This window comes from Vipera ursinii (assembly GCF_947247035.1).
Source record: "Vipera ursinii genome assembly, chromosome: Z".
NCBI classification, from domain to species: Eukaryota; Metazoa; Chordata; class Lepidosauria; order Squamata; family Viperidae; genus Vipera; species Vipera ursinii.
In genome coordinates this window covers 77,988,641-78,004,575 of record NC_139517.1, presented here as the reverse complement: position 1 = coordinate 78,004,575, position 15,935 = coordinate 77,988,641, and the positions used below count along the sequence as shown (strand labels likewise).

General features: G+C 35.6%; 1 protein-coding gene across 1 annotated transcript in view; it reads left to right on the top strand.

Annotated features, from left to right (window-relative positions):
• Positions 1 to 425: 425 nt before the first annotated feature.
• LOC310649284 (collagen alpha-6(VI) chain-like) overlaps positions 426 to 15,935 on the top strand; it is a 76,640-nt gene continuing 61,130 nt past the window's right edge. Inside the window, exons 1-6 of the mRNA XM_083377585.1 lie at positions 426 to 518; positions 6,771 to 6,864; positions 7,253 to 7,867; positions 9,570 to 10,187; positions 11,484 to 12,044; positions 13,341 to 13,898. Of these exons, the coding sequence (XP_083233711.1) occupies positions 6,804 to 6,864; positions 7,253 to 7,867; positions 9,570 to 10,187; positions 11,484 to 12,044; positions 13,341 to 13,898 (2,413 nt within the window). The 5' untranslated portion in view covers positions 426 to 518; positions 6,771 to 6,803. The remainder of the gene's footprint in view (positions 519 to 6,770; positions 6,865 to 7,252; positions 7,868 to 9,569; positions 10,188 to 11,483; positions 12,045 to 13,340; positions 13,899 to 15,935) is intronic.

Below are 15,935 nucleotides of genomic sequence, written 5' to 3'. Positions count from 1 at the left end.
CTGGAGTATTTGGCTATTTAAACAAAGCCTGTGATAAGAATGGGAGGGGAGGGTAACAGATGTGAGAAGCAGAATGAAAGATAGCAGCATCATGACCAGCAAAGAAAGTACCAGGAAAAAAGTCCTCATCTGTCCAGCTGCAAGTAGCAGAATGGGGAGAGGCGGGAAGAAGATAAAATCTTTTCTGAAAATGAAAGTAATTGTGTATGTGGGATTATTATTTTTTTGTGGTTTTAAAGATCAAGGGAGCCTTAAAAATGTAAAACAAAACAAAAAAACAGTAACAGCCAAGCTCGATCTTTGATACGTCTGCTTTTGACTTTGATTCAGAACCATGATGCAATGGAATATGGGAAACAGGCCAAGATTGAAACTTCTCAACTGGGACAGCCAGGACCTTTATAATGCAAATGAATTGCTGTCTTCTGAAAAGATTTATGGGATAGTGCTGATCATAAAAGAGCTGGTCTTTCCCAGATACTTTTCAGAAGATGACATTAAAAGCATCCAATTAATTGGTAAGTCATTTGAAGTCATTTGCATGTTGGCTAAAAAAGATGGTTAGCCTGAATTAGATGTCCCAATTGCTTATTGAAGTTATTGTTTCATCTGGATCCCTATCTGCTGTTTGGATGTTGAGATACCTTTTTCCATTTAACCTCAACTGTTAATTCCTGATATTTGGAAATGATATTGATAATTTTTGTAATTGGTAATATTTGCTTGACATTGTAGAATAATATGCAAGACAATGGTGAATTGTTTTGACCCTAGAAATAGCATTGCTGTCTACTTAATATTGCAATAGTACACTCTTCTCAAATGTATATACTTATTTAGTTTTAAATTAGGAACTAAGTTCTTGTTCTAGCAATGTTATTTTAAGCAATATATCATCCTTCTGTATTGCTCCCATTGTGGCTATTGTTTTTCCTTGCATCTTTCCTGAATTTTCATTCACTTATGCAGCAAAAATGTGTAAAATTTTGAAATGATTTTATTTTAAAAAAAAGCTGATATTATCAGTCCAAGATAAGCAAATTCACTTATTTCTTTGAATAATTTAATCTGTAATTCTATGCACATATATGTAAAAGCATACCTCATTAAAATCAATGCTTTTTACCGTAACTTCCAGATTTGCATAGGATTATGATTAAAATAAGTATTTGTTTGCTGGGACAAATGAATGTTATTAAAATGTTTTAATACATGTTTGACTCTGTCACAAATATGCAAAAATGAAGTTTCACTTATTTAAAATTTTGCGTCTCTATGTTTTTGGGAACGCTTCAAGGGATCTGTAAATGTATTTTTCTGAAAACTCCTCCCTGCAATCTTGCATGTGTTTATTTAGAATTAAGACCCATTAGAGTTAATAAAATCTATTACAAATAAAGATATGTTACAAACTGAGTATAATAATAATCAAACTGAAAAAGGTCTTTACAAGGAGCAATGCATGAAGAATTTGGTGTTTGTAAAGTCTGAAATAACATGACTGATTTGCCCCATGCTGCAAATGAATGACCAAACCATTATGCAATTATTTTCTACTTGTTGAATTGCTTTAAATTTTTCAATCCTTTTTTCAGTTTTAAAAAATATCAAAATGTGTGTAATGAGATGGATTTAAAAAGTGGATATATTTGTCTCAAATCCATCATTTAAAATATATTCAGATATGAATACACATGTATTCATAATTATGTATCCTAGAATTATTTTTTTCAGTTTTAAACATGTTCATCAATGAGAATATGAGATAGATCAGCATTAGTAATGCATGCATGAAACACTTGATAAAGATGCTATATAAGATGATTCATGCATTTCTAGTTAACATAGTATTTTTTCTTTTACTCTGTTTTGGTATGGAAGTGAAAGCATTTGATCAAACATCAAACTTTCAATAAAATGAACAGAGGATTTAGCTGAATGACCTATTCAAGTCAGAAAAAAGGAAGGAAAGAAGGGAGGGTGGAAAGAAGGAAGGAAGGAAGGAAGGAAGGAAGGAAGGAAGGAAGGAAGGAAGGAAGGAAGGAAGATGTTCTGATGTTATCTGCCAGCCGCAGTCAATGAAACTCAATGAGGAAGCAGCCAAGAAGTCAGGAGTTGCTCCTATTGGTATCCTACTGCTTTTTTGCCCACCCATCTGTTTCTCTGTTTAGGTAAGGAAATCATTCTGGAATGATTAGCCAACAAATCCCAGGTTACCAGTCCACTCTATTTTCTAGACTGAGATATTATTTAGTCACCATATCTTAAAGATTATCAATAAATCTACCCTCAATTATTAATAGCACTTTTTAAGGATCTGATATCCTTCTGATTTTGGTATCCCAAAATTTCATTGGATGTCCATAGCGTTGTTGCTTCTCTCCACTTAATGGCATATGTTTAATTTTAGTCAAGTTTATCTCATCATCTTTTTTTTTCCTCCCTCATTAAGAAGCTTCGGAAATATTTCATTTTTTTTTCTTTAAAGAGGAAATTATTTGATTGCCTGATCATTCAGACTGCTATTTCCTATTTTTTTCCAGCTTTATGATATGCTTCTGGAATTGGGACAAGCAGAAATATACATAGTATTCTAATGCAGTTGGTATTTTTTTGTCTTCTCTTTGCTCCTTTTTGCTTCTTTTCTCTTCTCTCATCATCTATATTTGCTCTTAGAGCTTGTGTCTTTTAATAAATAAGTTCAGATCCAACCACATTTACTTAGGAATGTGAAACCAAGAGAAACAAAAATAATAAATCACACTTTTGGTAGGACTAGGCCAGGGGTAGGCAACCTCGGTCTTTTATGACTCATGGACTTCAACTCCCAGAATTCCTGAGCCAGCTTGGCTGAGTCAGGAATTCTGGGAGTTGATGTCCACGAGTCATAAAAGAGCCGAGGTTGCCTACCCCTGGACTAGGCCATAAAACTACACTATTTTTTATTTTATTTTCCTCTCTCTCTCTCTCTCTCTCTCTCTCTCTCTCTCTTTCTATATATATATATATATATATATATATATATATATATATATATATATATATATATGTATATGTATATATGTATATATGTATATGTATATGTATATATATGTATATATGTATGTGTGTATATATATATATATATATATATATATATATATATATATATATATATATATATATATAATAGATAAAACAGGTACATTTATTTATTTATTTATTTATTTATTTATTTATTTATTTATTTATTTATTTATTTATTTATTAATTATTTTTGGGACTTACATGCCGCCCTATCTCCCGAAGGACTCAGGGCGGCTAACAACAATAAAAAACAACAATACAAAAATTAAAAAAGAATTAAATAACAGCCCCAAAATAAATTAACTACACAGTTAAAAAATTAAAAATTGAAACATATTTAAAAACCCATCATCAATCCATGCTCTCTCTTCTTATATTTTGACTGATCATCCACTATTGAAGATACTATTTTCTGTCTAACAAATAAAGCAGAACTGAATCCTATGATGCTTCCCAAATGTGATACATTTCATCAAATATGTGACTGAGACTTTCACCACAACTAGTCTTGGGTTTACCACAGCAATAGATATTAGAACATGGTCATGAAGCACAATATCATGTAACCATGTCACTTAGCAATAATAATCCTGGCAATTCTTGTTGCTGTTCTTAAGCAAGAACAGTGGAGGTCATTAGCAATAGCAATGGCACTTAGACTTATATGCCCTATAGTACTTTACAGCACTCCCTCAACATGGTTTATTGCCCTCAACAATCTGGGTCCTTATATAACTGATCTTGGAAGGATGGAAGGTTGAATCAATCTTGAGCTTGTCAGAATCAAACTCCAGGCTGTAGACAGAGTTAGCCTGCAATATTGCATTCTAGCCACTGCGGCACCAGGGCTCACAATTGAAGACCTCATCTGACTCTGACTTTTGACTTCTTGCTGGCTTCCCCTTGACTTTGCTTGTGGGATACTGACAGAGAATGTAAAAAAAATCATGATCATATGAATACAGGAATGTTGCAATAGCTAGAACTATGAGAACCCATCATAGGCACCATTCATTCAGCACCATTATAACTAGGTAGCTTGGCCAGATGCCTAAAACCTTGGATTATACAGACATGCCTCTTCTGCAATTTGCCTTCCCTTCCAATGACTTTTTCACTGATATTGTAATCCAAAAAACAACCTCCATCATATATCAGTGAATAAGTTGATGATTAGCTACAGTTTCAATGGCCTCTTCTCCACAGGGGCACAACCTTAGCTTATATGGTATTTTTTGTATTGGCTCTCCAAAACTCCTGTGGAAAGTGCATTGCAGCGTGCTAAGGTAATGCCCTATGGATTTTTGGAACATTTATTTGTTAAAGGGGGGTTAAAAAGTTCTACAGTGGTGTTCTGTGGTAGTAAATTTGCAAAATTCATTAAAATATTTGTTTGGGTTGAAGAGATTAATTTCTTTTTGCAAAAATTATTTCTTTCTTCAGAAAATTTTTAATTAAAATTACATTTGTGAAAATTGTATATAAAGGCTGTACAAGTTAAAATGAATTATGTACAACACATAATGATTTTTGAATTTTAAAGAACTGAATATGAAATAAATGTCTTAGAAGATAAAAACAAAGGGAGTTGACAAAGAAAAATTAAAAACATGGTATAGAATGCAGTTTCTCATCATTAAACAGCATATTTGCACAGTTGGGATCATCCCCATAAAATTGCTTCTGCCTAGGTAAAAGGTCATTGGAAAGGTTGGCAACCCTGAATTTTTAAAGCTTGAGAAATGCAGAAGTAACTGGAGATCTATCATCATAATATAACACAAAGAGCAGGCAATGTGCTCTTTTTATGCTAGGAAGCAATAACAGAAAGAATGCAGTTTATGTGAACATTTGTGACTTGTTCACAGCCACTCAAACTTTTGTTGCAACAGAATGGAAAATGGATTTTGCTATTGGCTCTTAGTTTCAAAGAAAATCTAAAGTCTGGTATACAAGAAAAATTGCACACATCTGCAGAAGACTGCACTTTGATAATCAAGTAATGATTCTAAAGGGAACAATTACTTTCAAACTGAAATAAATATGCTTATGTAAAATGCCTGCTTGATATATAGTTTTTGAAGGGGGAGGAAGGAATATTACAGATTAAGTAGGTCGAAAGAATGTTAGGATAAATAGAGTTTAAGTATAGCAAGAGTGAGGGAAACAGACGATATGTTTCCATTGATATGAATTATAGGGGAGATTCTATTTCTCCCATGTTGCCATAAATAAACTTCTTTGGCTTTTGAAGATGGGACATGAGAAAGCTCAGTTTTCCTAAATTCTATTAGATTTTCTATTCTAAGTGGTATAAAGTCATCTATTAATTATAATTCATAAGGTTAAAACAACAAGTAGAGGTATAGTACTCTGTACTGGCAATGATACTTTTACCCAGGAAGCAGAAAATCTTATTAGTGCCTCCCCTATTCCCTTGCAATAGGAAACCATTTGGTGTGAATATCCTTTCATGACACTTGACATGTTTCACTTAGTGTCTGTTTCACTTAACCTTTTGGTAAGACTTTCATATAGATAAAGTAGGATCAGAGACCACTACTGTTAAAGACAAATTTCTGTAAGGTATAAAAGGGAGAAGGTTTGTTTTATAACTATTTTACCACAATCAAAAGAGTTGCAATGAATGCCTTTTGTATTCTTAGTGATTGCATGACTCAAATCTTATATCCACAAATATTTCACTGAACAATAAACCACCTAACGGCTGCCATATTTTTAAATACCTTCTTTCCTAGCAACCCAGTTAAAACAATAGGCTCGTCAAGGGAAGAGATTAAATTACATTTTTTCTGGAGTTCATTTTTATTGTTCTATTTGTTGGAAAGATTTATTATATTAAAAGTCAGAAAATTGAAGGAAAATTTTAAATGGATCCAGATATTATTCAGAAACAAAAGAACTGCATAGTTAGTCTTGGACACTTCAAAGCCTTATTTTCACCACATTGAACTATATGACAGTTGGGTTAAGTACTTCATGGGGATTTCCAAAATAGCTTCTGGTTCACAGAGATATACTGTATAAGGTTTTTGAGGGGAGGGTGATCAAAATCTACAAAATAGCAAGCGTGTGATGCTGCACTTACGATTTTGCAAATTTTGCTCACTTGCTGCAAATGATCTGGGAGTTTACTATTAAAGAAGCCATACAATTGCCACTAGTGAAGTTCGTATCACTAGGGTTGCGTAAAATGGCTGTTTTGATTCTAATTCTTACGCCTGTTTCATGTTAATGGGAACTAACTTGCATTCTAAGATGTTCAACCATCAGCTTCTTGAGAGTTTGTTCTACTGAATAAGTTTTGCCTGCCAAAAGCCATTCCATTCCTGTTCTCATTTCAGGGACAGACCAAGCTATAAAGATAAAATAAAATCTCTCCTTTCATTTTGAAACTGAGGCAGGCTATCAACAATGTAGTCATGGGTGACTATTAAAGCTAGTTTGCAATGCAATGCTTTTCAAAGTTGGACCTATTCATCCTGGATGTTTCAGAATTATTGGTCATAATGGTTGAGGAACTGTAATGCAACTGAAAGGCAATACATCTAGCAGGCATCATGCTAGGGACCAATATAGGAAGGCTTTGATCAGCTGAAGGAGACGTTTAATTTGAAGAGCTAAAAAAAATAACATTATTGTTGATGTTGTCATTGTTACTTTGTTCTTATTTGTATTTCTAGATTTATTCACTGATCAACTATCACAATCTGAAAATGCTTCTGACTTTGCTCCTTGTTATTCTTGGGACCCAGACTTCTAAAACACAGCATCCTGGTATTTTATTTTCCTTTTGAAAATGCCTCACAACTTGCTAATACAGCTTGTCCTGTATACGCATTAGTCAATTAAAGGGCACAGTTCTTTGCAGCAGATGGGTGGATATTGGCATATTAAAATTAAAAATATTATTAAAAATATTGACTGTCCTTTGGCATTATCACTTTCTTTGTCAAAATGCATAGGTTTAATTTTGAATGAGAAAATTTTTATGCAAGTAGAAAAACAAAGAAGCCTTGTATATTAAGTAAATAGGGCCAAACTGTGACGATGGGAGTATGATGGATTTATGTACAATGGGTTATTTTTATTCTGCTCTTTAATTGCACCCATGCAGTTTACAATAATGTTTTATACATTAACTCTTGTTTTGTTTTTGCTGTAGCCTCTGAGTCTGTAGATGTTGTCCTTCTGATTGACAGCTCTAATACCCTCGGCAGACAAGGTTTTGTCTCATTAAAAAATTCTGTGACTAAAATGATCAACAATCTTCCAATAGGGCCAAATAAATATCGCCTTGCACTTGCCCAATACAACGATGATGTCCATGTTGAATTCCAGCTGGATGAGTTCAGAGGAAAAAGCCCTATCCTGAACCATGTTAAAAAGATCTTTTCATTCCAGGGTGGGCCTTTAAGGACTGGAAATGCTATACAAAAGATCCACAAGACTCTTTTCAAGGCACCAAGAAGAGACAGACACCAGGTTTTGATCGTTACAACTTCAGGGGTATCAGAAGATGACGTGGAAGGACCTGCCACATTAATGAGGGAGGATGGGATAAAAATAATTGCTTTAGGAATGCTAAATGCATCTAACCAAGAGCTGCAGTCAATAGCCACACATCCATTCAATTACCGTTTTGATACAGTAAAAGATCTCCAAAAGTTTTCCTCAAATATATTGTCTGTCATTGAATCAGCTGTAGCAACAAATGAGAACTTAGTAATCTCCACAACTACCCCAAGTACAACTTATGCTTATAGCATACCCGTAAAAGGTAAAAGAAATAATACAGTATATTATCACAAATATTGATTATTAGGTTAACTGTGAAGTTTTTTGGACAGGGGTTTTAAAATTTCAGTTGTAGCACTCTAGAGGAATTGCTGTTGTTTAAAAAACAAAAACAAAAACCCTGGGCTTGTGTAGGCAAAATTATAGCTCTGCAAAACCTAATTAGAACTTTGCTTCATATTTTGTCCATGCATGTACCTGAACAGTTGCTATATTGTACGCAATATTTGAGAACATGTAATATATAGATTAAAATGTACTAGTTTCTTGCCAAATTGCAACTCCTAATGAAAGAAGTAGTTTTATTCATTGAGAAAGGGGTATCATGCAAGTTCATTTATCACTTGAGAGATTAGCAAGATTGCACTGTCAGAGAAACACAACCTGGGAGAAGCCAAGTGGTTGATTGCTGAGTTTCTCAATCTTGGCCACTCTTAGAACCCCCATTCCATTCCTAGAATTCCCCAGCCAGTCTGAGAAACACTGGTTTACAGCACAACTGTATTATTTATCTCATGGCATTCTGGAATTGGAGCTCCCACAACATTAGCTGGTAGGGTAGGATGCTTCCTTAGGGGAGATTCAGAGACTAAATAAATTACTTGCCATTGCAGCTGTCTAGGATCCATGATTCCTAGATAAATCTCCCAGAACAAAATGGGGATAGTATGGTACACATTGAAGAGCTGGCAGAGGAAAATTTTCTTTCTTTTCTAATACTGAACTTCTTCCTCTAAATTTAGTTTTCAAATAGGAAGGAAGGGAGAATCTTAAAACAATTCTATTTTCTTAATTATGATACTACTTTCAATAAATCCTGCATATACGTTTTGCAGAAGGATTGTGAATAGTCATGGTCTAGGGCAGGTCAGTTAGATCCCCCCCCTTGCATTATAGTCACAAAAAGCTCTTTTAGGATGGTTCCATAAGGCTAGAATATCAGAAATTTGATTTTTCTCCATTATTTTCATTTACACACACACTAACACATGCACACACACACACACACACACACACAGAGAGAGAGAGAGAGAGAGAGAGAGAGAGCTTATACAAGTTTACTGAAATCTATTTCCCCCCCCTTGGCTCCTACCTGCATTTTTTCTAGCCCAAAGATCTTTAAAGGCTGTTTTTCCTATCTCATCTCCTACACTCCACTTCAGTCCAGATCAGCAGTAGGAAATTCTGAGGAATACGTTATAATTTGCCTGGGATAGCCTGGGATAGCCCACTCTTAGGGGGCAAATTAAGGAATGTGAGACTATGTTGTACATGTTCTTATAAAATAACTGCTGTAGGAGATTTGATGCAAGAAAACTACTATAATGGATAGGTCTGATCATAAAAGTCCACTTTTGTAAAAGCACATTTAGTTGCTCAGAAATATTTCCTATCTTCTTAGTTTTGTTTTATGATTCCCATAATTTTAAAGACAAAGAATTGCACTATAGATGTTTCAAATTTTAATTTTCTAATGTTCAAAGAGTGTCCTCATAAAACCTAGAGGAATTTCTGGTTAAAAAGAAAAGCTGGGGCTAGAGGCTTTGCTAATGTTTTTTTTAAAAATTAAAAGAATTTTTAACACCCTAGAAACTCTAGCAAATGCCAAGTGGAAAGCTTGCAAAAAAGAAAGAAACTGCTAAGAAAAAAGAGTTAATAATATGGTGCATTCTTTTTTGTTGCAGTTGCGGATTGTTCTCATGATTTAATTGCCGATGTCGTATTTGTGGTGGATGAAGCTGTTTCACCTGCAAATAGTGAATATATTGTATCTTTCTTACAAAACATAACAGCCTCTCTTGACGTGCAGAAAAGCTGCATCAGAATTGGTCTTGTGACATACAGCAACGAGCCTCGTGTACTTTCTCAACTGAACACAGAAACAGAGAAAAAGGATCTTATACTGAAAATCAAGAGCTTTTCTCTCAGAGAAGGAAAAGCTAAATTAGGTGCTGCCTTAAACTTTACCAGGGAAATAATTTTTACTGAAAGTGCTGGAAGCAGAAGGACAGAAGGTGTGGAACAAATAGCTATCATCATCACCCACAGACCCGCTGAGGATAGTCTAACAGAAGCAGCAAGTCTCCTTTTGCAGAAGGATGTCACGGTATTTGCCATAGGCATTGAAGGGGCTAATATCACACAGTTAGGGGGAGTGGTATCCTATCCTCCAAAGAGGAATATTATAAAAGTTGACCATTTTTCAAACCTGGCAGATGAATCAAAAATTTTTGAGAGTAAACTGTTCCACCACGTTCATACGTTTTTTGCCGAAGGTGAAAGTATAGAAGGATTCCGATCAGGTAATGTTTTTGACGAAATGTATGTTATCTAGTTAAATCAGCTGAAGCTATTTTAATGCTTGTTTTGCTTTGTCTTGTTTTTAAATTACGCAACTCTACTAGTATTGCCTTTTCTCTCATGTTTCTGACACATTCTGAAATATCAGTGTCAATTGCAGTTGGGTGATTAAAACTCAAATAAATTTTGAGAGCTAGTTTGTTTAAAGCACCAGGCTAGAAAGCGGAAGAACTTGAGTTCAATTCCCATCTTAATCATGAAAGCCAGCTGGGTGACTTTGGGCCAGTCACTCTCTCTCAGCCCTCTAATCTTTTATTTTTGTTATCTGTTATTGATTAACTGGATGGAACATATTTTCATTTACGTTGTTTTCAGTTTTGCTTTTAGTTTTTTTTATTGTGTATAATTAAATTTCTCTATATCTTGTAAATCATCAAAATGTTTTTGGATTACAATGGGATTCAAAAGCAACAATAAATGAATGAATAATACTGGTAGTATGAGGCTCCAAGTCAGAGGTTCTACTTGAAATCTTAACAATAACGCCCATATCCTTCAGAGATATCACTTAACTATATTCTCTAGCATTCCTTCTGACCTGCAAATTCCAATGTAATGGGAGAGGGTGCTCTCTAATAAGACCTCCACCACTTGTGGTTGACTCACTCCTTTCCTGGCTCCTTCAGGGGCCTGCAATGTGTTTGACTAATTCAGGGGTGTCAAACTCAATTTCATTGAGGGCCGCATCAGCATTGCGGTTGCCCTCAGGGGGCCGGGTGGGTATGGCCAGGGTGGGTGTGGCCTACTGGGTGGGCGTGGCTAGAGTTCATATGGCCTACTGGGTGGGCGTGGCCAGCTCTACATCGTTCGCATCAAGGGTGCCTATGGGGGCCTGGGCAGGAGTGGGACAGATCTGAGGGTCTCTGGCAGGAGGAGGGTCTCTGGGCCAGGGCCAAGGCAGTGGGGGCCATTCCCTCACTGTTTCCAGGATGGCTTCACGGGCCGCATGAAACCACTTCGCGGGCCGGATCCGGCCCCCGGGCCTTGTGTTTGACATGTCTGGACTAACTGATTTGGGAGGAAGAGTTCACGCCACCTCATCCTATTAGACTTCTCAACAGCTTTGTATGCCATTGGGTATGATATCCTTCTGGACTATCTACAAAATTTGGAGGTTGCAGAAACCTATTTTGTTGAAACCCAATTGTTCCTTAATGCAGGGTTTCAATCAGTGGCTGTTGGGGAAGATAAGCTATTTACCTGCCTCTGATCTGTCTAACATTTGTTTATCCATGCAGGATGCATGAAAACAGAAAAGGCTGATATTTACTTTCTTGTTGATGGTTCATCAAGCATCGTTCCCGACAATTTTATTAAGATGAAGACATTCCTAAAGGAAGTGATTAAGCTATTTACTATAGGACCTGATCATGTTCGATTTGGAATTGTTCAGTTTGGAACGTCTTATCAAACAGAATTTGAACTTGATAAGTATATGAAAATCAGCCCTTTAGAAAAAGCCATTAATAATATAATCCAAATGGGAATAGACACGTACACTGGAGCTGCTATACAATCTATGCAGCCATTATTTGAAAAAGCAAAAGAACAGCGAGGTGGCAAAATCCCTTGTTATCTCATTGTACTGACAGATGGAGAAGCACATGATAACGTGCTGGAACCTTCTAAAATGCTAAGAAAATCAGGTGTCAATATTTATGCTATTGGTGTGAAACCTGCTAATGTGACACAGTTAAATGAGATTGCAGACTCAGGATCAAAGGTTTACTATGTGGAACAGTTTGACTCCTTGAAAAATATAAAAAATGAAATTGTTCAAGATATATGCTCTGAAAAAGGTAAGAAGCATCCACTACTTCTTTAAATAAAATCCGTTATGTTCTGTTATGTAGAGTTCTTGGTGCTTTCTAAACTTGATTGTTTGCTTGCAGACATTTTATTACATGATTAGGCAAAATCATCCGTACTAGTGAGTGTAGGTTGGTCCCTATATAATAGTTCTTCCTGTGTTTGTTGAAACTGTATGATTGAGTCTGTCCATATGTTGTGAAATGAAGGAGTTTTCATTGTGTCTTCTGACTGCTAGTTGAGATTCATGAATGCACTCTACTAGTCTTCTATCTGCTTGCCCTGCATAACGGCTGTTACAGTCCTTACTATAATGTTGTAGATAACTGTTAACTCTATAGATAGTACAGAGAGATATTTTTCTGTTGAGCACTTGGACTTCAGGGGTCCAGACTTGTTAGGAAGATGCTGCATTTGTATAGTTAAAGGCTTTCTTCCCCTCCAAATACACTGCTGTTTTATCTTTTCCCAATTGAACTCTGAAATGGGAAGATCATCTAGAAAAAAATAAACTATAATAGCTATAAAATACTTAGTTTTAGCCGGATGAACTTTGGTTGACTTCAATATTCTGAACTTTCAATGACTGATAGCAAGGAGAACGTAATTGCTGAGGAGAAATTAGTCCAATTGTAATTTACAGTCTGGCAGCTGATATTAATTCAGTGTCATAAACCCAGACAGAAAATCTTTGAAAATTTTTTGTTTTATGTTATGTCTGTTACAAATTTTTAAAAAGGTTTGAGCTGACCTTTTGGGATATGAGAGAACATTGAGGACTGAGGATGGCATTCTCCTGCATTCCTCTTTGATTAACTATTAATTGCTTTGCTGTTGAAAATATTTCTCAAAAGAAAGCAATGCAAATTATTTCTGCAGCATTACAAGAAACTGGGATGGTTGTATTTGCCAGGAAGATAATTCAAGAAAGTACATCTATATCTATATACAATAGCATCAATGCTAAAATAATATTACAAAATGGCTATAAAAATATAAGAATGAAAAGGTCTGGAGTTATCTAAAGTATTTTAACTAATAATGAAAAAATAATGAAATACGCTTCAAACATGCTGCTGAGAAATGCATTTCATTCCATATTCAGGTTTGTTGGGTATTATTAAAAAGGCACATTTTCATGTAAGCAATCTTCTGATATGAATTTCAGAACTTGTTTCATTAGAAGTAAATAGGAAGCAATGTTCCTGAAACATGCTTTTCTCTTCTACTAGTTTCATAGAAATTCAGTGGTTTAACCCGAATAATTATTCTTTTCCCCCATATAGCCTGTGAGGAAATGAAAGCTGATGTCATGTTCTTAGTGGACAGCTCTGGAAGTATAAGCGAACAGGATTTTGAGAAAATGAAGAAGTTCATGAAAGAATTAGTAGATAAGTGTAGTGTTGGTCTACATGAAGTGCAAGTTGGCGTTGTTCAGTTCAGTAGCATCAGTCAAGAAGAGATCCCACTCAGCTCATCGAAAGACCACATTATTAACACTATTGGAAACATGGAGCAAATGAAACAGAACACTTATACAGGAAGAGCTCTGCAATTTGTTTCTGATTATTTCAAACCTTCCAAAGGAGCACGGTCTTCTGTCAACAAAATTCTTATCCTCCTCACAGATGGGGAAGCACAGGATAACGTAAGAGAACCAGCCAGTGCTCTAAGAAAAGAAGGTGTCATTATTTATTCTATTGGGATTACTGGTGCCAATGTTACACAACTAGTAGAGATCAGTGGAACACAAACCAGGATGTTTTACTTGGAAGATTATGATCGTCTGAAATTCATAGAGAAAGACATCATATTTGGCATATGCACTCCGTATAAGCCAATAGGTTAGTATTCAGTCTTTTGCTCTTGGGCATTTATATGAGTGGACTACTTGGTTGGGGTGAATAAAAATAACATGGGCCTTATATATTTCTGAAAAAAACTAAAATGATACTGTAAAAAGCAGAAAATTTAGTATGAAGTTTGCTTTAACAGTGGACAAAATATTGTAGGCAGATACTGTATACCTGCCAGATTTTATGAAATGATGAATTCCTGGGGTCCCATCTCAAAAGATCAAAATGCACTTTTTTTAAAAAAAAGTTGTGTTTTGGAATAAAGATGATATGTCCTTAAAAAGGAGAGCTAGTCTAATTTAGTGGTTAAGATATAAGATCAGAAACCAGGAAACTGTGACTTCTACTCCCATTTTTAGACCTAAAAAGCCAGCTAGGTGACTGGCCCAATCACTCTGTCTCTGATAACATCAGGTTTAGGCACAAGCTGGTTGGTTAATTCCTATCACAACCAACCATTTTTTGATCTGAAAAGAAAAGAAAAGAAAAAAGACTCTGCACTTGGAGAAAATATTAGATCTACTTCTGGTCCACTTCCGAAGATAAATTAACTCAGCACTTCATTTTGACCCATGCTATTGCTAAAATATTCCACTTTCATAAAATTTGTTAAACCACCTCAATATTTCTAGCAATTGAAACTTCTGATGTAAGGAAAGAGATAAACAATGAAATACCTATGAAGTAAATATTTTAATAATGTTTCTTTAATTTAATGTGATTTTAATTTACATTAAATCAACATTATATTAACTCACACACGTCATACAACCCGCCTTGCCTACCCTACAAGGTTCCATCCAAAAAAGGTGCCAGAACTCCGTTCTGGGTGTTCTATGACAAAAAAAGCCCTGGCAACATCTATATATTCTAAAGTTGTACATCTTTGCTGAAGTCAAGAATTGGTGGATGTAGGAACATGCATAATTTGAATCAGTTTTCTATTTGTCTCTGCTTGTGTCCATTTTTCCCCTTGTAAATCTCAGGATTTACTTATGTTAATAAATGGAGGTATTTGGTTATATTATTTTTCTAAGATTAAGTAGAAATGTGACAACCAGTTACCTAAAGGTAGTGGTGGGATTCAAATACCTGAACAACTGGTTCTATGCGTGGATGCAGGCCTGGGCCTCTGAGACCTTAAATGGACTTCTGGAAGTGCCGAGCCGTTCTAGGCCTGGGAAACCTTTTCCAGGCCTCTGAGGCCTAGAACAGACTTCCCTAAGCAGTGTGCATTCAGCTGATTCTCTGAACTCAACAAAATTTAGCTACCGGTTCTGCTGAACTGGTACAAACTGGTTGAATCCCACCACAGCCTAAAGAGAAGGACTTCATGAAGACTGTTGCAGCAGGTGTTTCAAGAATTATTAGCTGGAGGGCCAAATACACATTTGGGTCACAAGAAAAGTAAATGACAACAACCTAGACCACTGTGAATATACAGTTTCTTCCAACTCCCAAACAACAACAATAACAAACAAATTACCCCAAAGCTGGGCTGATCAAATACTAGGATTTTGCCAAGCTAAAAGCATGTGTGCACATCAGACAGTTGGGCTATGTCTAATTTATAATAAAATCCTGACATTTAGTAATTACCCTTCTTCTTCTCTCTCCCCTGAGTATATAAGTGGAATATTATTTTATTGACTGCTACATACTAATAATTGATTCACAATCTAATCCAGACATGTCAAACTCGTGATGTCACGTGATGTTGTGCAATGTGTTGGACAGTTTTGCCACTGCCGACAATGGGGTGGGCACGGCTTCCAGATGACGCATCCGGCCCACGGGCCAGCAGTTTGACACCCCTGATCTAACCCAAAGAGAATATAAATAAAAATTGTCTTTAACTATTCACTTAAGGACTGCAATACTGCATGATAATTGTCAAATGGTGGATAAACTGTTTAATATGAGAGGGAACATGGCTGAATAAATTTTCTTTGCGGTGATCTTGTGATACAAATGTTCATGCTATTCTTATAATAAAATAATAGAAAATGGAAACTCAGTTAATTT